This window comes from Cavia porcellus, unplaced genomic scaffold (genome assembly GCF_034190915.1).
Source record: "Cavia porcellus strain 051 isolate PalLab524CR breed Dunkin Hartley unplaced genomic scaffold, mCavPor4.1 scaffold_28, whole genome shotgun sequence".
NCBI lineage: Eukaryota > Metazoa > Chordata > Mammalia > Rodentia > Caviidae > Cavia > Cavia porcellus.
In genome coordinates this window covers 45,611,834-45,637,271 of record NW_026947511.1, presented here as the reverse complement: position 1 = coordinate 45,637,271, position 25,438 = coordinate 45,611,834, and the positions used below count along the sequence as shown (strand labels likewise).

At 38.8% G+C, this 25,438-nt stretch overlaps 1 protein-coding gene and 1 pseudogene across 2 annotated transcripts in view; both read right to left on the bottom strand.

Moving 5' to 3' along the window:
- Fkbp5 (FKBP prolyl isomerase 5) overlaps positions 1-25,438 on the bottom strand; it is a 98,312-nt gene that overhangs the window by 34,584 nt on the left and 38,290 nt on the right. For both annotated transcript variants that reach the window (XM_003473897.5, XM_063239001.1), the window contains 4 exons: positions 20,015-20,140; positions 15,448-15,592; positions 3,999-4,141; positions 2,831-2,945 (listed from right to left, as the gene is read on the bottom strand). In XM_003473897.5, the coding sequence (XP_003473945.1) occupies positions 2,831-2,945; positions 3,999-4,141; positions 15,448-15,592; positions 20,015-20,119 (508 nt within the window). In that variant the 5' untranslated portion in view covers positions 20,120-20,140. The remainder of the gene's footprint in view (positions 1-2,830; positions 2,946-3,998; positions 4,142-15,447; positions 15,593-20,014; positions 20,141-25,438) is intronic.
- LOC134473715 (ataxin-3-like) lies at positions 4,171-15,441 on the bottom strand (annotated as a pseudogene).

Below are 25,438 nucleotides of genomic sequence, written 5' to 3'. Positions count from 1 at the left end.
ATAAATATCCATAGATGCATAATGATACTGAAGATATATGGGGGAGAAGGGACAGTTCTTCCTCACAGTAGAATTCCAGTTACTAAACACGGCAGGAAAAACAGAAACAGGAAAATTACTATTGATCTAATTCCACAGTAATACCTGCTATATTAAAAAATCACTTATGGATCCTAGAATGGAGGTGTGAAGATACATACAGTACAAACCAAGACATCCTGGTATTCCTCTCCCAAAAGAGACACTTAGTAATCACAAAGGAAAGACAGTAACTTTACAGAAGAGAAACAAGCAGACTCCACCTTGACCAAATGATCTAAGTCATTACCACTAGGAATGAGAAATCAACATCATGCATCTCCTGATAATGAACTGAGATGGTCATGACATACATGGTATTTTTTTTAAAAATGCACAAACTTAATCTAATCATTTAAAACGTAAAACAAACCCAAATCAGGGGAGACTCTACAAATGGCCAGTTGTCTCCAAAATTGTCAGAGTCACGAAAGACCAAGACTGAAGACCTATCATACCTTACAGGGGAATAAAGAGACAGGAGAGCACAGGTATAACCCCTGCACTTGGCAGGGTTGAGGCAAGACGACTGCAAATTCGAGTCCTGCCTGGACACTTCAATGAGATTTTCTCCCAAAAATTAAAAAACGTAGTGTGACGACTCTGGCTTCAGGTTCAGGTAGCTGGCAGTAGATTATGTAGGTAGGTAGGTAGGTAGACAGATAAACAAACAGCCAGGATACCTAAGTATAATGCTGATCCCACATCTGATCTTTGACCAGAAAAGGACATTAGTGTGGTTACTGATGAAATCCAAATAAGACTGTGGAACAGTTAATAGTATTGCATCAATACTAATTTCCTGATTTTGATGAATGTCCAGCGGCTAGTGGCAAGATCTCAACATTACAGGAAGCCGGGTGAAGCATATAAGAGAACTTTCTGAAACAGTTTTGCAACTTTTCTGTAAGTCTAAAAATTATTTCAAAACAAAGATTTAAAAATATGACTACTATTGAAAATATTACCCTAAATAAGACTTGTTTAGCCTATTGTAAAGTCCATTTCTATAGTAGTGTTATCTATAATTGGAAAAGGTTCTTCCTTTTAGTTGACCCTACAGTTTAAAAACATAAATTACTGAATCTGGAAAGTTCCTATATTATAAGAAAAAACTTACATACATTTGCAAATTTTTGCAATGAAAATTTAAAATACATGATATAGAGAAGCTTTTTAAGTGTCTGTTAATACAGTAAAGATGATTTTCAGTCATTCCTATAACTGTCATAAAAATTTAGACTCTTATTGTGGATTTTTAGGACATGGTCCAGCCTTGTCTCACCACCTAAAGATGCAAACGCCTGTAAGTGAGGCTGGAGACAGCTTGCGCTGGCGCCGCTCCTGGACTCTCTCTCCTGACTCTAGGCCTGGGTCTGTTTCTCCCTTGTACATCTGAGTAGTTCTTCACTTAACCGAAAACTTACCAGGAAGCACAATGATCTAAACACAACATCATTAGAGTTAAAATACTTACAACTGCTTCTAATAAAATCAAAACAACCACTAAATTTGAAATAATTCATTAGATGTGGGAATGAAAAGAAATATTAACCCAAAGTAGTACACACACATTAAAAGTAAGAAGTTTAAGCATTCTAATAATCTGTTTTAAGTGAATCTTTATGCAGGCCTTTTATAATAACTGTTCATGCTGTTGTTTAATCGCTTTTGGTTTTTGTTTTTGAGTCAGGGTCTTGCTCTGTGATTCAGACTGGCCTCAAATTCAAATTGCTGAGCACAGTGATCTTTCTGCCTCAGCCTCCTGAATAGCTGGGACTAAGAGGGTATACAATCATGTCTAGCTTTAACTTTTTTTTCTTTTTCTGTTTTTTTTTTTTTTTTTTTTGTACTCATGGATTGAACTCATGACCATTGTTTCTTTTTCTGAATGAAAGTATTTCTGTACTTCTTCACTATTTTCTTCTAAGGATTTCAGTTTCAATTAATGGCAACTTTTAGACATTTATAACATAAGAAGCCTTTACCAAACACAAACATGTCAGGCATGATAGCTAAAACCAAAAAAGGTGAACAGATTCAGGTCCTCAGGCACGCGCTGCATAGCAGGACAGATGGGCAACGCTGACTGAAGTTTGAAGTGACAAGCAGTGTACAAGGAGGGGTAGTTATCAGTTACCCCAGAGCTCAGAAATGTCCTTACTTCCAGTGAACAAAAGAAGAAATGAAATTGCTCTAAGTTGCTCAATAATTGGCAAAGCATGACTTGAACCAGGTCTTCTAATGTAGGTTAGAATCAATTTTGATCTAAATGATTAACCATTTTATACCTGTTCCACAGTCAAGGCGCTGGGTTTGAGTCCTGAAGTGGGCCACAATCTATGAGTCCTTAGGAACTCTGTGAACTCAGACAATCTGTCTGGCATCTCTGCATTCACTTTCCTCACGTGGGGATAATAATCTTATCTCATAAGGTTAGGTGAGAGGTAAATGAATAAATAAACAAAGCAACTGCAGGGTTAGTTGCAGGCACCCTGGAGAGTTCACACATTGAGAATTCCTTAACGGATGTGACTGTTTTTCTTTATTTTTGAGTTTATAGAGGGTGGCAGGGTGTCTGGGACACATATGTTAAATTAATATGCACTACATGAAGACATTAAATAAATGTTGAATCTAAGACTATTTTTACAATATATTCAGTATACTTATTTGTGTTACCAGGCTTTCTAAAAATTCCAATTCACCCACTCACATTTCCCAGGCCCGCTCCTCTCCCAGCAGCACTTACTGTTGACTGTTGCACCCTCATTCGGGTTGGAATATCCCTCTCCTTTACGCTTGATTCTCCGGACAATGCCTCCATCTTCAAATAAATCCTCTCCTTTGAAATCAAGGAGCTCAATCTAGAAAGGAGAAAGATTTAACTAGGAAAAGATCAAACAAAATCAATTTAACATATGTAAAAGCAAAAGCAACTAATTTGCCTTTCGTTTTATAAAATAAGTCTTTTTCTTAAAAAAAAAAATCTCTGCAGTATAAAGTAGAAAAAAAGAACACTGTATTTTTGATACTTGGAAAGAACTCTGTGTAATGATAATGTCTAGGACTACATCCTGTGGGGCTGCAGAGCAAAGACAGACAGGAAATACTAGGAAAACGGCCTTGTGGGCAAAAGGCCAGAGGCCAAAGCGACAAGGTGCTGGTGCACAGCTATTGTGTCTGACTCCAAGGCCACCGCTTTTCCACCCCAGATTTATGAAGTCCCTTCTTAAAATGTGAGAAGAAACCCTAGGAATCTGGCCTACTATTCACTGATGGTGTATTTTACCTCACTGGAATAATTCTTAAAATCAGATTTTGTCAAACAGAGTGATGAATTCAACACAGGACAAATAACGTCACCACTTACTGCTTTTAAGGAAGGGAAATCTAACACTTATAAATCTTTTTTTTTTTTTTTTAGTCTTTTTTGAGACGGGGTCTCGCTATGCAGATCAGGCTGGCCTTGAACTCACTTTGTAGCCCAGGCTGGTCTCGAACTCACAACAATCCTCCCACCTTAGACTCCCGAGTGCTGAGGTTACAGGCGTGAGCCACCACACCTGCCTAACACATACAAGCCTTAAAAACACCTTACTAGTTGATACACAGATATTCCACATTTATGTCCACCACTCCATCTGTCAGTTTTGAGTGTGCCATGTTCACACTGCTGACACAGAGCTTTATTTCTGCATCCAGCGTCTTTTGTTTATTTGGCTATGCCCTGTCTGTGCCAGGCACACATTTCTAAGAATGCACTGGCACACACTCCTTGGGTTTGTGGGAAACAATTCAAGAATCCGAGCTCCAAAATAAGAAAGCTGGGTGTGAGTCTCGATCGCAAGCCCAGCTCCGCGTCCCCAGGTGGCCCGGGTGCGGCAGACCCTGCCATCGAGGCAGTGCCGCACACTTGCCTCGAAGAAGAGAGTTGCATTCGCGGGGATTTTTGGGAGGCTGCCAGTCGAGCCGTAGGCATATTCTGGTTTGCAGAGCAGATGGCAGACCTCTCCTTTCTTCATGGTGGCTACTCCGATGTCCCATGCCTTGATAACCTGGCCTGCAACAAAAAGGGAAAGGCATGGGCCATATCTAAAATGATTTAACTTTCACAAAACAAAAGTTCATAGAAGCTTCCAAGTTTTTTCTTTTTTTTTTGTCTTTTTATCGGTACGGGAATCAAACTCACAACTGCCTGCTTGAGGCGGGCGCTTGTGCCGCTGAGCTAAATCCCCAGCCCCAAGCTTCCAACTTTTCATACTATGTACTCAGCTAGAGATTAGGGGTCACAAGACAACGGAACTCAGTAAAAGCTACACACAAAGAAATAAATTAAGACTTTTTGGAAGGCTATGAAAGACAATTCCCTGCTGAGGAAGATGAAAGTAATTATCAATTCCTCTACTACTCAAGCTTAAATCTTTGAGAAGTGGTGGTAACATAATCACAGGACATGGCTGTGACACAATTGTTGCTTAACTTAGCGTTTCAACCATAATAATGTGTACGTTGGCAGAGATGGAACACAAATAACTCAGAAAAGGGAATTCAGAAAAATGAGTGAATGAATGAAAGAAAGAAAGAAAATAGTTTGTCTTAAGCTTATAATTTAGTTGGACAGGGAACAAATGCCAAAACACAAGAAGCAACCAAAAAAGTACATCGTGTAAAAGGGTCCATGAAATAAGTTCTGAAAATTTAGAATCAGAAAAATATTTCTACAAATAAAAAAGCCGAGGTTATGTGTCATTTTGTCAATTCACAAGAATTATGCAATTCTGATTTTTTTCTTTTTTGCCAATTCCTATGAAGTCATGGTTCAATAACAGAACTGAATAAGGCTATATAATCATAATCTCCATGTTTCCAATTCTCATCATGTGCATCTTTAGCTGCATCTTACTGTAAGCAGTTATGAAACCTTTTGGAAGGATATTCAGAAGAATAAAACAACATGTGAGGTGTTGCGTTAATCAAAAAGCAAGTACTCCACCAACTGGGGTCAGCTTAGCAGAGAACCCCAGAGGAAATGAGTTCTGAAGAGAACTGTGATCTTGGATTGAAAAGAGGCTGAAGGCAGGACATGATCTATCTATTTGGTATCTTTTTATGCATTTTAATTCATTGTTAAACTGGTAACTCATGTTTTATATTATTTAGTTTAGCTACCTTTTATTAGTGGGGACAAAACTATGGTCAACCAGTAAGATTAACTGCACAGTAAAATTCATTAAATCAGGGACAAATGGGGAAGTGAGACACACAGTAAGCAGGCACAAATACAGAACAGTGACTCTGTAGAGGGCTGGGATGGTGACTCCTGGCTTTCTCAGAGTGATAAGAAACCTATTCAGAATATCAACTCCTGATGCTTATCCCTAGGAAGTATGTGGGTACATTTGATTTATCTTTTGTCTTAAGCTCTGGCCCACAACACAGGTGTTGTTTTCTCCAACGCTGTCTGCTCTGGCTCCTTCGAGGGCCCAGTCCTGTCTGACTGCCTATAATATTTCTATCTAACTCAGCTGCCTGTCACACTCCCCACCTGAAGAAGTAACCTGAACTGCCAATCTGGCTCTTCAGGCAACAGGGTCATAGTTGTTGACTGGCAGTCAGGGGTACTCTGCAGAGTCTATCTACAGGCCCTCGACAAACAACAGGCATTTTTATCTTGGGAGGTGTACAGCTTTAAATCTCTATCCAATGATCATAGTGGAACCCTCCAAATGATATAGGGAAACAAAACTCCCAACCTACTATATAGCCGGTACAAGTTCGTGTTCTCTAAAATCGAAGAATGAATTAATTTTAGGACCACCAGAGGCTAAGAGTGGAATATACTTATTGAGAGAAACAAAGCTTCTATCTAAGAGACAGAAGGGGTTCTGAGTAGGTTGCTCTCTTTTATCATTTTGAGTAAGTCAGCTGTTTGGTTTTTTATCTCCTTCCCGTCAGTGCCTTATGGACAGAGTTGGGAGTTGGGAGTTTTGGGAAGAATTCTGTTATCATGTTTTCTTTCATTCTTTCCTCTCTCCTTCCTTCCTTTTCCATTCTTCCTTTTCCTTTCTTCCTTCACTGATCACATTGGCAGACGAGGAACAAACAGACCAGAGTTCTGTGCTGAAAGCAGGCAGAGGGGCAGGAGGGAAGAAGAGCCGAGCAGTCTGCCTGACTTAATGCCAGCAATCTCAGAATCAACCTCCGCCAAAAGCCAACCGTGATTAACCTGACTTCTCAGCTTGGAGGGTGGGATCGCCACGTCCTTCCTGGCTGACAGCACAGTTCTCATGGGGTTTCAGTCCCTGTAGTAGATGACTCCGGGAACCCCGACATGTAATTGTTCTGGAGCTCAGCCTTAAACAATCCATCCCCAGAATGGCCCTGATGAAACATTCTCAAATGTGTTGAGCGCTGCCCTGGATTTCTTCTCCGACTCCAGCCTGCATGCAGAGGGAGTCACATCGAGAGAGTAAACCTCGCGCTGTGTGTGCAGACTGCAGTGTTGTTTCTCCTGTGCTGCCAACCCTCTCAGACTTATTTTGTGTTACTGGAGACAAGTCCCAACCCAGCAGCTGGGACAACTTTCCAGATTCTCTCCAGTGTCTTGTAGTTGTAGTTTTCTTGTCAATTCCACATTAACCCCAGTTCCCAGAGACCTGCTTTTTTTTCTTCACCAAATTGTTGTTTTCCATGTATCTCAATTCCAGGTCCCAGAGCAGCTGTACTTTGCTGTCAGAATTTACTCTGCCATTTTTAATGTAAAATAGGAAGTTGTATACATTCTTCATGTATTCTAGGTGCTCATCCTTTATCAAATATATGACTCACAAATATTTCTCTCCCATTCTTCAGTATCCTGTTTTTAGAAGACTATTTTAAATTTCTTTAATTTAAAATTAAAGAATGCCTCTTTTGTTAGTTTTTGGAGGATCGTTATTCAGTCCCACAACTGACACATTTTCTACTTTCTCATTTTGTTTGCAAGCCACCTAAATATTTATTCCGATGACAATGTTCTCTTTCAGACATTACAAAAAAAGGACCTTATACTGTGATCACAAAGGATAGTGTTAGAAAGTATGAATATGTAAATGATTTTAAAAGGTAACATTTGTTTTCAGATTATTGCTAAGTCTCTAAAGCCAAGGTCGCAGCTGCCGAAGGCACTCCTTTTCCACACACAGCATCACCGAGATCCTCCCCAAGTGCTCCTAAACCTGTGGTCAGTCTTCCCCATGGCTGTGAAAGCTCCTCTGGTAGATCTGCTTGCTCTTGCTGCTGCTTTTCTTCTAGAGCTCTTCAAATGTAAGCTTTGTATCTAATGCTGGGACATCTTAAATATACTTCTGGAACCATCTTGCACACTGAGATGAACAGCCCTGCAGAGATTCACTTCTTCATCTTCCATGTCAGTTTTTTGACAACTTAAGTGTCAGAGCCCTCTGCAAATCCTCCTCCTCATCTAACACTCCCAACTCATCATTTGCTTCTAAGACTTGTTCAAGGCCTGTTTTAGGGACACTTAGCTCTTTTAATAGGCTAATTCTTCTCCAAGTAAGTTTTGGTTGATGTGTCTGTTGGACCCTGACCATCTGCAGAAGTTGGTGAGCTTCACAATCTGGCAGATTACTCTGTAAAAACGCGTGGTAGTCTTTACTGGTAATCTTTCCTTCTGACATTCTCATCCTTTCTTCGTCATCTAGCTGATGTGCAGCTGAGGATAATCCCACAGGGCTAAAGTATTTTCCTTGCAGAGATATTCAGGCAATATTGAGCACAAAGGGAACCTTCTTATTTCTTGTGGAAGATCGACTCCATGTTCACTTGCCTCTCTGTAGTATCTTTTGATGCACAAAAATTTTAAATTTTGGTCCAATTTATCTATTTTTAACTTTTGTGGCTTTGTGCTTTTGGTGTCCTTCCTGCCCAAATTACCACCAAATCCAGCATCATAAGGCTCTTCCTCTGTTGTCGCTAGCATTTCATAGTTTTAGGCCTTTGATCCATTCTGAGTAATATTTGCATGTGGTGTAAGGTAGAGATCAAAAGTATTCTTTCTTGACTGTAAAGGTATAACCAAAGAAAACATTTTCTTAAATTTCACTGTCTACCTGGCTTATCCTTTTGAAGAGGGTTAGAAAAATAAATCTTCAGTCTTCCCAAAATCATTTATTGATTGTCCTTTCTTCATTGAATGGTCTTGGCAACCCTGTTAAAAACTATGGAGTATATAATCTTAAATGTATGCTTGTTGGGCTGGGGATAGAGCTGAGCGGCACAGTGCCTGCCTGGCTAGCATGAGGCCCTGAGTTCAATTCCCACTACTCAAGGAAAAAAAAAGTGCGTTTGTATTTCAAATATCAACATATTTAAAACACTGTAGCAGGAAAGCTGTATATCATACAGAAAAAATTATATTTGATATGAGAATAGAAAATGAATACAGGAAACAAATATTTTAATAAGTTTTTTTTACCAAAATATAAAAGTTAATATTTAATAGAGTTAATCACTAATAAGTTTCAGCTAATTGAAAATACATCTGATTCATTCCTTTTACACTTTTACTGACAGATTTCTAGGACTCAGCACCAATGTCTGATCTCTATTTTAAGTATTTGTATATTTTGTTAGTATTGTACACATTAAAAATCTATTAACACCAATAAAAATAATTTTCTTTTTATAATAAAGCAAATTATTTTTTTCTGTGTATTTTTCCCACAAATTTTACTTGGTTTTATTCCAAAATGGCTATAAAAGTACTGTCATTAACTTTCCCATTCCTTACCCAAGTATCGGTCATATTTTTTTTTTACATTCTATTTTACCATTTCTCTAACTTTGAAAAACTGATTGTTGATAATTTTTCCTTATTCATAAATTATAATTTTAAAAACAGTAAAACAAAACAGATAAGTTTGTATTGTCTCACTGGGTCAGGGAGAGCAAACCTGCCAGGCTCAATTATTAGATGCTTAAAGGCAGAGATCCTGTCTTCATTACTTTCTATTTCTCCAAGAACACCACCACCATAATGTTGTACTCAATAAAGCAATGCAGTCATGATGCGGTGTCATATTTAAAGGGACTTAGAAATTGGCTTGGCTTCCCTCATTCTACTCTTTCCCCTGCCTACGCCAGCTTCTCCCTGATAACCACTTAGCAAGGATTGTAGAGCACCAGGTAAAACCAAAGAAAGTACTGTTTAAAAAGTTGCTTTGCCTCTCAGTCTGTTCGTTGTGGCTCAAGTTTTTTTTTGGAGAGTTAGAAAATTTAAATATTCTAATAGCCTTTCTTATCTATTATCTTGCACACTCCTAAATGCCATATAAAGAAAAAGCAAATGAGGCTGGGGATTTAGCTCAGTGGCGTAAGTGCCTGCCTGGCAAGCGCAAAGTCCTGAGTTTGATCTCCGGTACCACAAACAAACAAACAAAAAAAAAAAAAAGCAAATGTATTAAGACTGTCTACATTTTGATGTAGACATAAGAAGATCCACAGAGAGTTACAGGCCTAAACCATAAATACCCTAGTATGAAGGGATATTCATACAAGTAAATGCATGTTATTAGCTGTAAAATATTAGCAAGGCTCAAAGGTACATAAAAAAATACAATGTTTCAATTAAAAATAAACTTTAAGAATTAGATCCGCAGTATCAAGGATATAATAGCACTCATTTTGCTCTAGCAAATCTGCTAAGAACAATGTCTGGTGCCTAGCAGACACTCCTGTACATGTTAACCAGGACCCACTTTGTTCCCAAACTTGGTCTGGGCTCTATTTTAAACCTTAAGATATGGTATTAATTTCAAAGAGACTGTGTAGGTTTGAATCCTGGCTCTGCCACTTACTGTGTATCTGGGGGCAAATTCCTTAATCTCTCTCTACTTTGGTCCCGTCATAAGTAACAGAAGACCCAGACGAATCCAAAACAAGAGTGGCTAATCATAATAGGTTACTCAAACCATAAAAGAAAAAACTGATAAAGTGGACTTCATCTAAAGTAACAACTGTTGCTCCTGAAAGATGGATTAAGAAATAAACAGGCTCATAAGGCAGTTGGAGAGCATACTTGCCAAACAAGTATCTGACAAAATGTTGGTTTTGTTGAGTACTACCCAAGAAGCAGAAAGATAACTGATTGTTTTTAAAGGTGGGCAAAGGATTTAGACAGGTATTTCACACACACACAAAAATACACAAGCCAGATGTGGTAGCAAACACCAGAATCCCAGCATTAGGGAAGCCGAGGCAAGAGGATTTTGAGTTCAAGGATAGCTTGGATTAGATAGTGACACCGTCTTCATAAAAACAAAACAAATACCCCAAAACAAAGAGAGGAAAGAAGGAAAAAAGAAAAGAAATATACAAATATCCACAGTCACCTAAGCACAAGGAAAGATACCTTCAATATCACTAAGAAGCAATGAAATGTGAGCCCAAACGAAAATGAAATACCATTTCTCTTTTTTGGTGCCGGGGATCAAACTTGCGACCTCACTTTTGCTAAGCAGGCACTTACACGGCTGAGCTAAACCCCTGGCCCTATGAAATACCATTTCATGTTTATTTAATGGCTAACATTAAGAAGACTGACAACACTGGTAAGGATGTGAAAAACCTGTCCATTCCTGGTACAAAATCACACTGTCATGTGAAAATCAGTATGGCAGTAAAAATACATACTTGCTTTATAACCAGCAGGGCACCATACCTGGCTTATATTTTCTTCCTTATAACTCAATGAGCTAATGACTCATTGATCATAATGCAAAATAAAACCATACCTGATGTTAAAGCCAGATCCTATGACATATCCAATGGCTTAATCTCAGAATTAAAAGGGAAATTTAAGTGAAGAATCTAAAACTATTGGCTTGCTTCTTGTCTCAAATTTAAGGACAGAATGTTACAGGTAAGAATTCTGTTTTGGTTTTTTCCCCCACTTTTGGCAGTATTGGGATTTGAATCCAAGGAGTATTGAGTTACATTCTCTTCCCTTTTTATTCTGAGACAGATTTTCACTAAACCATTCAGGCTGGCCTCAAACTTCAGCTCCTACTTCCGCTTTCCTAGTGGCTAGAATTACAGGCATGTGCCACTATGTCTGGCTGATAAAACTTTTATTGTAATAATTCCTAGTTGTGCTACAAAGAGCATCAAAAACGATCACAATGAAGCAGCTGCCTCTCAGAATACAATCCATATTCACCGGAGCGGTGAATGGAGCGAGGGACGGGGGCTTCAGGACTCTTGAGTTTATTTGTAAGACTAGGAATAGAAGTAATTCTTTCATCTTCAAAATCTGTCTCCCTCCTTCATTTCACTGGTGATATATTTGCTTGGGGAAAGGAGTATGGGTACCATTCTAGGAATTCAGAATATGTAACATTTAGTTAAGAAAACCTAATTGCCTCTTTGTTCTAAGCTCTGTAATGCATTTGATAGTGGTAATAATCACTTCTCTTTTAGTTTTTGTTCTTCCCAGATGGATAAAGCATTATTTCAAAAAATGTGCATGCATACAGTAAATAGATTCAGATCTACACCATTATAAAACAATTCCTACTAGGCATATAAAGCCAGCTGATAATCCCAATACTGTAACATCAGTAATAGATATGTGTTTACTGTGTGTTAAGCTCAGTGCCTAACAGTCAGTGGTGTGCCTTACCTTACCTAACCAACACTATACTTTACATGGTAATAGAAAATAAGAGCATATATAGCCATCACTTTAGGTGAGGAAAATAAGACAGAGTTCAAAAGATGGTACAGAGAAAGCAATGAGTATGTGCTGTGTGTAAGGACAGCTCTGTGTGCGTATACCTTACGGTATGTTACCGCTTCAGTGTGAGCGTACAGACGGGTTTAACTCTAGTCACAGCAGAATCCCAAGCCTAGCATGTACTTTCCTTTAAATGATTTCTGTGTACCCCTTGGGAGAAGTACCTCGCAAAGGACCCAGAGAGTCCAACAGACAGCACCTAGCTTGTCCATTTACATCACTTTTCCTCATTTGACAAGCAGCTTTTGCTACATCCCTATCCGAAACTATCCACTGCCTAGCCACGGTTTCCTATTTTACAGGCAATTGTCACAAGAGGTATATTTCTATTTTTAATTAGAATAGGTAGGTGACTGAGGGGGCCTCTGAAAGTCCTGTATTGTACGGGTATTATTCTTTTATGATTTTTTTCCTGCAATCTGTGTGTGAGGGGAGGGGGTGCTAGGTTACTAGGTATTGAACTCCGGGTCTTCTCACTGAGCTATGTCCCCAGCTCTTTGTTTATTTTTAATTTTGAAACAGGGTCTTGCTAAGTTACCCAGATTTGGCTTGAGCTTGCAATCCTCCTGCCTCAGCCTCCAAGGCAGCCAGGGCTATAGGTATGTGTTATCATGCTCAGCTTTGTGCCTGCACTCTTTACAGTCACAGACTCAAGACTAACCCTACCACTCTCTCCAGACTCCTGCTCTTAGGGGAGCAGGGAAGGCTCAGTGGCTTAGTTTACACCCCACATGTAACAGTGAGGACTGGAACCCTGGCTTCCCAATACCTACCGAATGCTCTGCTCTTGAACCCACAACGTCTCTACAGGGAGTCAGGGAATGAAGGCAAGTGAAAGCTATCTCTTACCTATTATGCTGTGTTTTAAAGAAAGATTCAGAAAATTCTTTTACTCTGCATAAAATTCTGGGAATCATAACTCATTCCATAGTATTTTACTAGAAAATCTGGCAGTAGAAAGTCTCAGCCATTGTTAATTTCATTTTCCAAGATAACTGCTAACAGGTGACTTCTTATCTTTAAACTTCAACTTCCTTGAAACAGAATTTGTAAAGGTAAAGGACAGCAGGAACAAGCAGTTCTTCCGAGGCAGTCACTGGGATTAAATTGTGATGCCACTGCCATTATGATAGCCTGAGAGGTTCACACCCCTGAGCTCCTATAAGGAAAAACCTCTGAAGTAACTGTCATAACTGTCTCCTATGTCAAGAAAGAGCTTTTGCATTTGACTTTGATTGCTCTCTTATTCAAACACAAATTAACACCACATGAGCCAAAGTTAACTCACTAAGGACTGGAGGAGAAAGGGGCAGTGGCAGCACAGCCAGCACTCCAGTGTGGAAAGAGCACAGTGGACAGGAAGTAGATGTCACCAGGACACGCACATGACTCAGGTACCAGGGAAGGCAGAGTATCAGACAGGCAGTTTCTCATTTGTGGTTTCCTTTCCAGACTCAACCTTAGTTAGCAATTCAACTAAATATACAGTCAGAAAGAGAAGGGAAGCACGGTCACTGGGAGCTGAGGTGTACACAGGAGGACACCCCCCTGACCTCCCACACTTAGCCTAGGAGTAGAGCAGAACTGCTGTGCCAGACAGAAACATAAAGCCATTGTAATTCAGTCACCAACTTCCAACAGATCCACGGTCCACAATCAACTTAACATGGGCTATTCTTTTAAGGTTAAAGCAATAAGAATACCAAAGTAGTTGAATTCTTTTTAAAGCATTTTTAAAAAATTTAATCATATTTAGGGGCTGGGGATTTAGCTTAGCAGCATAAGCGCCTGCCTTGCAAGCCTGTGGTCATGAGTTCGATCCCTGGTACCAGTAAAAATACATAACAAAAACAATTAATCATATTTCATCCTTGAGAACAGCAGTCCCCAGGTTTTTTTTCCTCAGGACACTTTTACATCTTAAAAATTGAAGACTACTACTGTGTGAGGGTATAGCTCACGGGAGAATGTACACTTAGCGTCCACCGAGGCCCTAAGTTCAGTCCTCAGAAGGGAAAAAACTTGAGAACCAAAAAGAGCCCTTGCATATGTATTGAAACTTACCATATAAAATTAAAATTCATTTTAATTCATCAAAAAGGAATAACCCTATATTAACATAAATCACCCAACTAGAAAAAATTAAAACTATAAACTTCAAAAAACTCTAAGAGCTGAAGGTGTGGCTCAGTGGCAGAGCACAACCAACATAACGCTCTGAGTTTGACTCCAGCACCATCAAAAAAAAAAAAAAAAAAAAAAAAAGTAGTGAGAAGAGTGGCATCATCTTCTAATCTCACAAATGCACACTATGCCTTAACAAGGAAACCAGAGTCTCAAATCTACGTCGACAATATATCTATTTCCTGTTCTGGAGTAAACAGGAAACAATCCAAACCCACCACGAGATAGCTGGGAATGGCAGAAGCACTTTAATTGTGAATATAATCAACAGCGGACACATGATGAAGGTCAGCTGCAACGTGGAATCTAAAATCACACCAGTGGGGGCTGGGGGTTTAGCTCAGCGGCATAAGCACCTGCCTTGCAAGCAGGCGGTCATGACTTCAATCCCCGGTACCAATAAAAATGAAAAAGACAAAAATAAATAAATAAATAAATAAATAAATAAATAAATAAATAAAATAAATAAAAATAAATAAAAAAATAAAATCACACCAGTGAGTTTCCCACATATGTTAAAAGTCTCTAATCTCTCATATTTTGGCTGGACTGTTTATCTACATAAAACCTCACACACCTTATACCTGTCACTGGGAAATACTGCTTCACTGAGTTACACGGATCCTCTAAATTGGATACATTTCATTGTGTAACATAAAAAATCACATTCATTGAGACAGATTGATTCACTAGAAAAACCCTTTAAATGTCACAATGGCAGACAAGTTTTTCAAAACTGTAATTTTCAGTTGAAAGCTCAACAAATACTGTCTGTCAGTAGTTTCCTTGAAATGACAGGCTCATTTCATTTTCAGGAAAATACCTACTAATTACTGAATAATCAAGCCTGATAGTTTGCCTATTCAAGTAAAAATGATGTTTCATTAAACAAAACAAGCCAGCTAGCTCCGTTTTCAACTAAAATGAGTGCCCAGTGTTCTCCCTCAGGCCGCCCAGGCACTGGCATGCAGAAGTGTTATCCGCAGGCCTGTCTTTCACACGGTACTGAAACCGTGTGAAACACAAGGACTGGCCTTCATAAAGTAACCTACTAATTACCGAGGACATTCTTTAATTGAAACTAGCCTTCTCCCCCATGGGAACCCTGATTACTGGTACAGGCAGGTATCACTGCCTCGATTTGTGTGAAGGCACTAGCATTATCCTTACTGCACCAGTATATTAAAAGGTTAAAAAGGTAAATGGCATCTTGGTGTTACTATGAAAAGAACTGATACTACGTAAATGCCCCAGAAAAAGACCTCAGCCTGTGCGCCTCCTTTGAGCACTGCTGCTCTGAAATATTTTGGCAAGGATATGTTCCGTTACTCCTATGTAATACAAACAGTAATAAATCTAAGCATAATACATTAAAAATACCCTCTTACCTTTGCCAAGACTAAAAACAAATGGTTCATTCCTATCGTGGCTGGAATCAAACTTCTTTCCATTTGACAATTTTCCTTTGTAATGGACGTAAACTTTGTCAGCAATCATTGGTGTTTCCTCACTATTTCCCACTCTCTTGACAATCTAGAAAGATAAATGCCAGGGAGAGGGAGGTGAAACGTTTTTAATCATAAAGGCAGCACAGTCCATTCCAAGTGATCAGGCAGATATCCTGCAGCCTGATCTCTCTAAACCTTGCCCCAAGCTTCCCTGCAGAACCCTTCCTGTCAGAAAGCTGTCCTGTGCTGGTCCTTCACGTTACCTCTCCTCTACTTCCTTTCACTTATTACACTACTCCCCCAGAAGAATTACCCAGCAAATCCTCTTCATTGGTTTAAGGCCATATAATATATGCACACTAACATCCCTCAAAACGCAAACTTGTGGGTTAGTCCACCCACAAATGGAACGAGGCCAAAAAGACTATTGGACTTGGAAAAACAGTCGATAAGAAGTAAAGCAAAGTCTCTAACGTGCAATTTTATTTACGTTCCTCCTTTGCTAAAAACAGTAGCTTTTGTCTGCAATTGTTCCAGTTTGGTTTAATTTGAGAAAGTCTAATATCCTGGTATAACAGGTTACACTTTTTATTTGGAAAATAGTTGATCTGTAAAATACATCAGTATCACTGCACAGTTTGATATGATACTGAGTAATGTATTTTCTAGCAAGGGAAATGCCAAAAAAAAAAAGGGGGGGGGGTCCAAGTTAAAAAATATTTGGCTATCGTAAATCCAGTATATGGTTTTTCTTTCTTTTTTGTTCTTGGCACTGCAAACTGCTAATGCAGTTGGTGAGTCCTTGGAAACGAAAATCAAATCCAGGCATATGGTGGTATAATTTATTCTGTCAATCAGCTAGACCAAATCCATCATTTTTAGTAGCTAACAATATAACAGTGACTAGCCAATGAATACCTTTTTTGGGGAAGGGTTTGAGTTTTTATTTATGGAATGCAATTATTTGCTTTTAAATTCTTCTCTGAGATATGTCCCCCTTTCCCATAAATACCATGAAATTAAGATTTCACAACTTTCTTATTTCAAAAGCCCAGATAGTCTTTAAAGGAAAAAAAACACTGCTGTCCTTCTTGGGTTTCAAAAGATAAAGTTCCGGAAAACATTAAAAGAAACCACGTGATATTCTAAAAGAACTAGTGGTTATGGGTGCGTGTGATATTTTGGGAACCCTATGCGTGGTCATCAGCAAGAATCTGCACTTAAACCACCGTAAGCAACAACTGAGGACACAGAATGGATGGCTGCCGGGGCGTCAGTGGCCATAGCACACGCCCGGGGGATCATTTCAGGGGTCCCCAACAATATGAATGTGTGCCTAAATCTGAAACAGCTTTAAAGATAGACTCTGGTCTCAGGTCATTTGGCAAATGTAAACCCAGCGAGTTACTGACTTTCCAAACCTGCCTTGATCTTTTTTTAAGGTGAAAGAGATTTATAGTGAAAGAGATTACTATAGGACAGACACTGCAGCAAGGGCTTTACCTATCCTGATACCGGTACTATTTCTCTAAATTTTACAAACAGGAGACAATCACACAGAGGTAACTAAACTGTCTTAGTGAGTGATGGGAAACCTTTTAGACTTTTCAATTGTATAAACATCCTGCTAATCCCATGTGCCATAGGTCTGCCACCATTACCTTAGGTTATAGAGTTATTAGGTCTATTTTTGATTCGTAGATTGATTGATTGACTGATTGAGACAGGGTCTTTTTATATAGTCCTAGCTGGCCCGGAATACACTATGTAGCCAAGGCTGGCCTTGAACTTGTTGCAATCCCCTTCCTCAGCCTCCCAGGTGCTGACTAGGTCTTTTTTTATTTTTTAAAGAGAAAAAAACCCAGAAAAATAAGAAACAAACAAATAATTAAACAACAACAACCCTTGATTCGTGTGCTTTGAAATTTAGTTTTAGGTTTTTTTTCTTTTAAATAAAATAGGTTTGGAAAAAAACTAACAATAACAAAAGCAAAATGATGACAACAACCATAAAACAATGGCAATATAGGATTTCAAAACAAATAAAACAATAAAATTTCCCTTTGAGCAGTTTCTTTCCCTTTCACTATATCTATTGTAACTTTTGGATCTTATTTACTCTTTCAGTTTTTTATACTAGCAAGACAATATGGTGTTTACAGATGCAAGTCTGATTTATTTCACTTATGAGTATGGTTTCTAGTTGCATCCATTTACTCATAAAAGCTCTGAGTTTATCATTCTTTATGGCTGAGTAGTATTCCATTATATAAAAATACCATATCTTTTTTATCCATTCCTCAGTTGATGGGCATTTGGGTTGTTTCCAAGATTTAGCTATTACAAATTGTGCTGTTATAAACATGGGTGCACATATATCACTATGGTTAACTATTTTTTTACTTATTTATGTATGTATGTATGTGTACCAGGAATCAAACTCACAATCTCACACTTGCCAGGGAGGCGCTTGTGCCACTGAGCTAAATCCCCAGCCCCTAGGTTTATTTTTTAATCTCAATCAAAAGCCCCACAGTGAACCTGAAGCTCTAGGTAGTGATAAATAACATAATTTAAAATAAAAGGGCTTGGGGCTGGGGATTTAGCTCAGTGGCATAAGCGCCTGCCTTGCAAGCAGGCAGTCGTAAGTTCTTCCCGGTAACAATAAAAAGGAAAAAGACAAAAAAATAAATAAATAAAATAAAAGGGCTTGTGATCTCAAAGGTCCCTTATATTCTCAGTATTAGATTTAGTCCCTTGAACACAGAGCGCTATGGTTTGAATATGGTTTGTCCTCACCCATACTGCAGTTTGACTGTTAATTGTTGCAGTATTGAGAAGTGGGGCCTTTAAGAAGCCATTAGGTAATTAGTGGGATCCATGCCTTTCTTGTGTGAGTTCTGACTCGAGAGGGGTTGGATGAATCACTGTAAACTGCTATAAAGCTAGTTCACCTCTGTGCTCTGTCTTTTCCACACATGCCCACCTGTTCTCCTGCTGCCCACCATGAACTGGGAGGCCTCCACTAGAAGCAAAAAAGATGCACAGGGCCTTCCCAGACTCCAGAACTGTGGGCCCAAATACATCTCTGGTCTTTAGAACTCACCCAGCCACAGGAATTGTCTTACAGCAAAAGAAAACATAGTAAGACACACGGTCTGAGGCAAGCCAGGGACCTGGTCCTCTGAATATGGGCAATCTGAAAAGATGAGGTGGGAAACGCTGAGGACGCTTACAGAATCTCGCCTGTCTTCAGAAGCATCCTGGAGTTTGGAATGAATCCTTATAGCTAGAAGGATGGAAACCACCCTGCTGGAAGGAGAGAGCAGGATACAAACCGGGCATAAAGCCCTTATTTTGTAGTTGCTGGGCCCCAAATTTGGTTTGGCACATAGCAAGCTAACAAGAATACATGCACATTCAAAAGAGATACGGGCACAGAAGAAACCCTTTCTCACTCATAGGCAAGATTAGACAAAACAAACTCACACTGCTGACACAGGAGGTATTAAAACTAGCAGTAATACTTAGAATATGTAAAATAATCTTTGCAAAAATAAAACAGCTCTACAAAACTTGTGTCTGTTACACTGGTGCAAGAGAAGTAACTACATAATGTGATTAAAACCTTCTGACCTCTCTCAGCTTCAGTGTATTAACTTACAAAATGGAAGAATCAACACCACTGAGAGACACAAATAAAAAGAGATGAAAGTGATTAACTATACTTTGAAAAAATACATATAGGTTTGCCAGGCACAAGGCTATAATCCTAGCATTCAGAAGGAAGGGCAGCCTGAACTACAAAGTGAGACCCTGGTCTCACAATAAAAGCTAAAAACCAAACTATATGTATGTTTCAATAAGTACTCAAAAGTAAGATATTACAGGATCATGCCCACACTCACTGCACACAAGAACACTATTACTATGAGGTTTTTTGGTTTCATTTTGTTTTTTGTTTTGGAGACAGGGTTTTCCCACGTAGAGCAGGCTGGCCTTGAATTCACTTATGTAGCCCAGGCTAGGCTTGAACTCATGGTGATCCTCCTGCCTCAGCCTCCTGAGTGCTGGGATTACAGGTGCATCGTCACACCTGGTCACTATTAGAATGGTTAAAAATTATTTTGAACTTTAGCGTTTAACTCCCCCCCCTAAAAGTCATTAAAATTGTCATTAGCTAGCTTTAATATACTTTAAAAATGCTATATTCGGTTAGTAACTCATTTGTATACTCTGCGACCATGGAGACACTTGGGCCTGACCCCAGGGTCTGCACTTACTAAGATGTATGCTGCTAATATAACTAGCTCCACCTCAGTACCAGCATCTACAATTGGAATTAAAAATGAAAACCTCAGAGTTGAGAGGAAAAAATAAGAATCTAGCTGTAGTTTTTGGCACTTAGTGAGCCTTAGTAATATTATACATCCCCACACACAAAGCTTGATAAACAGTCATTTGGACAGCAGATTTCCCTGTGTGCCATTCACTTTTGTGGCCTCACCTTTAATACCCCTCTGTCCTTTTTGGGGGTGATATCCTCTCCTTGTTCAGCAACAGTGGCTGCTGGGCTTTCTCCACTGTTCTTGGCACCTCGATCAGTAGTCATTGTCTCTTATAAGTAGGAAACCTGCCGGGAGAAACGCAGTTTAGCTAGGGGAAATATTACTTCTTATGCATATTAAATGCCCCTGGGAACTACGCCTAAGGTTTACTTAGGGCCAATGCAGGTTAGACACTGAAAATGAGAAGAACAGCATTTATAACGTCGCTTTGATGTTGTGAGCTTGTAAATAAAACATCATCTGATTCCTTGATTTCTCACCTAGCTCTGCTCCCACATTAAAGCACAGTATGTTAGGTTCAGCAGCTTAACATGGCTACACAGAGAGAAGCAGTCCTCCCAGAACTTTAAAACTATTCTATTCCAAAGTCACATTCTCTAAAGTAAGAACTTATCAGGTGACAGAGTCCCACAGTGGAACACAGCACAGGCGCTCGAGTCTGGCAGGTGGAGGTTGAGTCCGTGCTCCAGCCATTGGTGTTTTGCACTTATTTCACTGAGCCCTTAGTTTCTCATTTGTAAAACAGGAAGGTGCAATGTTAGCATTATCGTGAGGCATCAGAGACATTCAGTATGTGGTGAGACTGGCGTCTTACAATCAGGCATTCGACCTTGTCAGTGAGTCTGCTTCGGGACCACGTTTTTCATTTCATGCTCAGGACAGCTGTGGAGCAGGCTCTCCCAGGGGTGCTCAGGGCAGCCCCGTTTGGGCCTAACCTACCTCTAGGCACACGGGACCAACTCCTCTTTACAGCAGGCTCTGTGCTCTCCCGTCCATGCTCTGCTCACTCCCTGTTCTCCTCCCTCCACAGCCTTCACCATACTAACCTTGATCCTGCCTCTGTGGCCTATCTTGCCCTTTCCTGTATTTCCTTTGCTCTTCCTTCCATTTGCTGCCCATCTTCTATTTATAGAAGAGAGGCTTGATAGATGTAAACGTTCTTGAGAGCAAGTGCCACGGTTTTCTATTCAGATTCCCTAAAATCCCTGAACCTTTTAGAATGGTAAGTCAGAAAGAGCAAGAAACTTAGAACTTCAAGTTTCTTCCTCTGCTCCTTATGAACTGTTTGCTATTGGCTGCTTTAACATCTTCAAGTCTTTATTCCATAACTGTGTAATTACAATAAAAATACCTAATTTTAGAGGACTAGGGATATAGCTCAGCAGCATGAGCACCTGCCTGGCAAGCACAAGGTCCTGAGTTCAATTCCTGGTACAAAAAAAAAAAAAAATTTACACACACATACACTTTCACAGGTCATCTGGATTAAATGATTTACTAGGTACTTTTAAAGTAAGTATACTATTTATAAAAATTAGTTTGTGTTCTTGTCAGTCACCTGATGGACACTTTTTCATGCAAAGAAAACTGATGTTAGCCACAAGCTAATCAGTAGGCTAAACAAACACACCCGGTCACTCACATGATTAATTCTACACTGCTCCCTGGTTGACCAGGGAAAATAAAAAACTAACCCACTTGTAAAGGTATTCTATATTATGCTAATAATAGATTTAAGGTTCCATTGAGTCACCACCTAGGCCCTCTGTCTACAGTCTACACGACAGTGCTAATGCTATACCTTATCTGTTTTACAAACATACTGTAGTGTTTTAAGTCATTTTCAAATGACCTATGTTTACTTCAGTGTCAACAAAGACACAAATCAAATTGCTTGTGCCCAAGAATTTTCAAAGAGATCACCAAAATCCAAGGGGCTAATCTCTTCTGATTTACTTTCTAGGACCATTTATACTAAACATGGAAGGTTCAAATAGGCTCAAAATAATGAAAGGCCAGAACAAATCATTCTCAAACAAATAACAAAAATTAAGCAGATGCCTCTACACAATGAAACAAGAAAATTAGATGAACAAGACTGGTTCTCAGCTCCTAGAAACCCAACATTTATGACACATTTTTCTGATGCACTGAAACTTATAGAAGGCACCACAATAACAGAGGAAAAAAATCATCTAAATATTTTGGGGGCCATGGAAAACACATGCATGCAAAAATACTTTCCAGAGTTTCACAGATACACTAAAATCCATTAAAAGACCTCTAGAAAAATTCAAAGCATTGAGCAAATTAAAGCTATCAGGTGAAAGTTCATGGAAAAAAACACAGCCACACCTTCTCAGAGTATCATCCTATAGATTACTACATATTTAAAAAAAAAGAAAAAAGGAGGTTGGGTCCAGTGGTGGGTGCCTGCCATCCCAGCTGCGCAGAAGGTTGAGGCTGGAGCATTACAATTTTCAGGTCAGCCTGAGCAATTTAGCAAGATCCATTTTTAAAAAGGGAATGGAAAAAGAAAAAGACGAAAAAAAAAAAAAAAATTAAAAAAAAAAAAGAAAGAAAACAGACCTTCCCAGTGAAGTGATCTAATCCGTAGCTGTTTACCAAGTGATGTGCATAACTGAACTTCAACACCAATAATGAGACAACTTGTATTGCTGTACCTCTAGACATGACATAATGGGAACTATGGATCGCCTATATGATATATTTCTATCAAAAACAGTTTACTGGCTACTAATCAAGAAGAAAAACCTGGGGGCTGGGGATTTAGCTCAGCAGCATAAGCGCCTGGCTTGCAAGCAGGTAGTCGTGAGTGCGATCCCCGGTACCAATAAAAAGGAAAAAGACCAAAAAAAAACCTAGCACGATGGCACATATCTTAGCCTCAGTACTGAGGAGACTGAGGCAGGAGGATTGCCAGGTGTTTGAGGCTGATCTGGGATATACAGTGAGTTCCAGATCAAATTGAACTATACAGCAAAATCCTGTCTCAAACAAACAAAGTCATAAAATATAAGAAACAAAAAACAAAACACAGTATTAGATTATGAAGCATTCTGCAAGACAACTCATCTAGATGCTTCAAAAAATGTTAATAGGATCAAGGGGAGGGGTGATACTGTTGTTCGTTCTAGATTAAAGGAATCAAGTATGGGGGCCAGGGATATAGCTCGGCAGCATAGTGTGAGGTTCAGAGCTTGATTCCCAGTACCCCCCTCTCAAAAAAAAAGGAATCACATGTAATGGGTGAACCTTGGTTGGACCCATAATTAGGGAGACAAAACATTACAAAACAATATTGTAAGGGGCTGGGGATTTAGCTCAGTGGCATAAGCGCCTGCCTTGCAAGCAGGCAGTCGTGAGTTCGATCCCCGGTACTGATAAAAACGAAAAAGACAAAAAAAAAAAAAAGTAAAAAAAATATTGTAGAGAGAATCAGAAAACTGGAAAAACAGACTGTATATATGGTCTTAGCTTTCTGGAGTGGCTAAATAGTACTGATTTTTAAATAAAACTATTCTTATTTCATGGGGACACATTTAAGTATTTAGGGGTGAAGTGTCACCAAAGTCTGCCACCTCTTTAGAACTTTTTTTGTTTAAATTTCTTAATGGATACATAAAAATTATTTCTAAATTATATGGGCAATGCTTTCTTTTGAATTTGGAGTTCAGTAAAATCTTTGATAAAAAATTGTCAAAGAAAGATTTTTTAAAATACATTTTGGAAACATTTACCTGTAAATAATTCATTGAAGTCGTTAACCTTCATATATTCTAATTCCTTGAAAAATCAATTGGTTATAATCATCAACATATTTTCTTTTTTTTGACACTGGAGATTTAAAATTAATTCTGTCTTCTATTATAATGCTGACAGAAACAGTGATTCATGGGTTTAACAGACCTTTCCAACACACATCTCCAACTACCATTTATACTTTTTGTCAATAAATTCTTTCTTTCTTGTAAGGATTTCTTTTCTTAAATTGGCCTCATTGAAATATAACCAAAATACAATAAATTGTATCTATTTACACTTTAGAATCCATGACTTTGCAAGACACATGCAACCAACTCTACAATCAAACACAAAATAATTTCTTTTGTACAAAAAGATTCTTCCTTGCCTCCATCGCTACCACTAGCCTTCGCCAATATACTTTTTCATCATTATAGATTTGCCTACATTTTCTAGAATGATATAAAAGGACTTATTTAGTATGCACTCTTATGTTTCATTTCTCTCACTCTATGTTTTTGGAACTTTTTCTACTTTACTGTGTTTATCAGGAGTTGTTACATCTGTAATCCCAGCACTCAGAGAGACTGAGACAGGAGAATTGTTGCAAGTTTGAGGCCAGCCTGGCCTACACAATGAGCTGCATAGTAAAACCCTGTCTCAAAAAAGACAAAAAAAAAAGGAGTTGTTTTTATTGGTGTGTAATTTTTCAACATACTTTGAAATATGAATTATGGCATTATGGATATCTGTGTATAAATCTTTTTGGTATATAAGTTTTTATTTCTCTTGGAGAGACATTCTGGTTTTTACAGTAAATTTAATTTTTTAAAGAACTGTCATATTTTTCTAAAATTTTTAAGCCATTTTATATTTCTATGTGCAAATCTTTTTCCCATTTTAAAAACTGAATTGCATGACTTATTGTTCAGTTATAAGAATTCCATATGTTTTCTGGAATTCCTTAGTATATTTATGCATTACAAATATTTTCTCCTATTCTGTGGCTTATTTTTAATGTTGTTAATGGTGTCTAGATGTGCAGGTTTTTTCTATATTAATGAAGTCCAATTTATCATTAAAAAACTGTCAAACAAGAAACTCATTTGGTTCTAAATGTGCTGCTCTGCAAACAATGACTTGCTTAAATTCAAATCAAGATGGAACTGTGTAAACTGATCTCGCTTTGTAAGCCCTACTTGACAAAGAAACCTTTTCAGTTTTGGTTCTAACATTTCAAGGCAATTAATTTCTTTTTCTTTTTCTTTCTTTTTTTTTTTTTTTTTTGTCTTTTTTCCTTTTTATCAGTACCAGGGATCAAACTCACCACTGCCTGCTTGCAAGGCAGGCGCTTATGCCGCTGAGCTAAATCCCCAGCCCCGGCAATTAATTTCCAAGGGTGACTCTGGTCAGTACCACTGAGCTGATATGAAGATAAGCACTACGAATAATTAATACATAAAAGTAAGAAGAAATTTTTCTGAGCTTTCAAAAGCAAATCTGTGCCAAGTGTGGTACTGCACACCTGTAATCCCAGCACTCGGGAGGCTGAGGCAGGAAGATCATTGTGAGTTGGAGACTAGCCTGGGCTACAAAGTGAGCTCAAGGCCAGCCTGAACTGCAGAGTGAGACTCAGTCTCAAAAAGACACACACACACACACACACACAGCAAAACTGAGGGGGAAAAAAACCAGAATTTTCAACATATTTCCTCTTAATTATACTGAGGTCATTAGGAATGTAGGCCTTTATAAAGAAACAAGACAAAGGGCTGGGGATTGAGCTCAGCAGTCTAAGTGCCTGCCTGGCAAGCGCG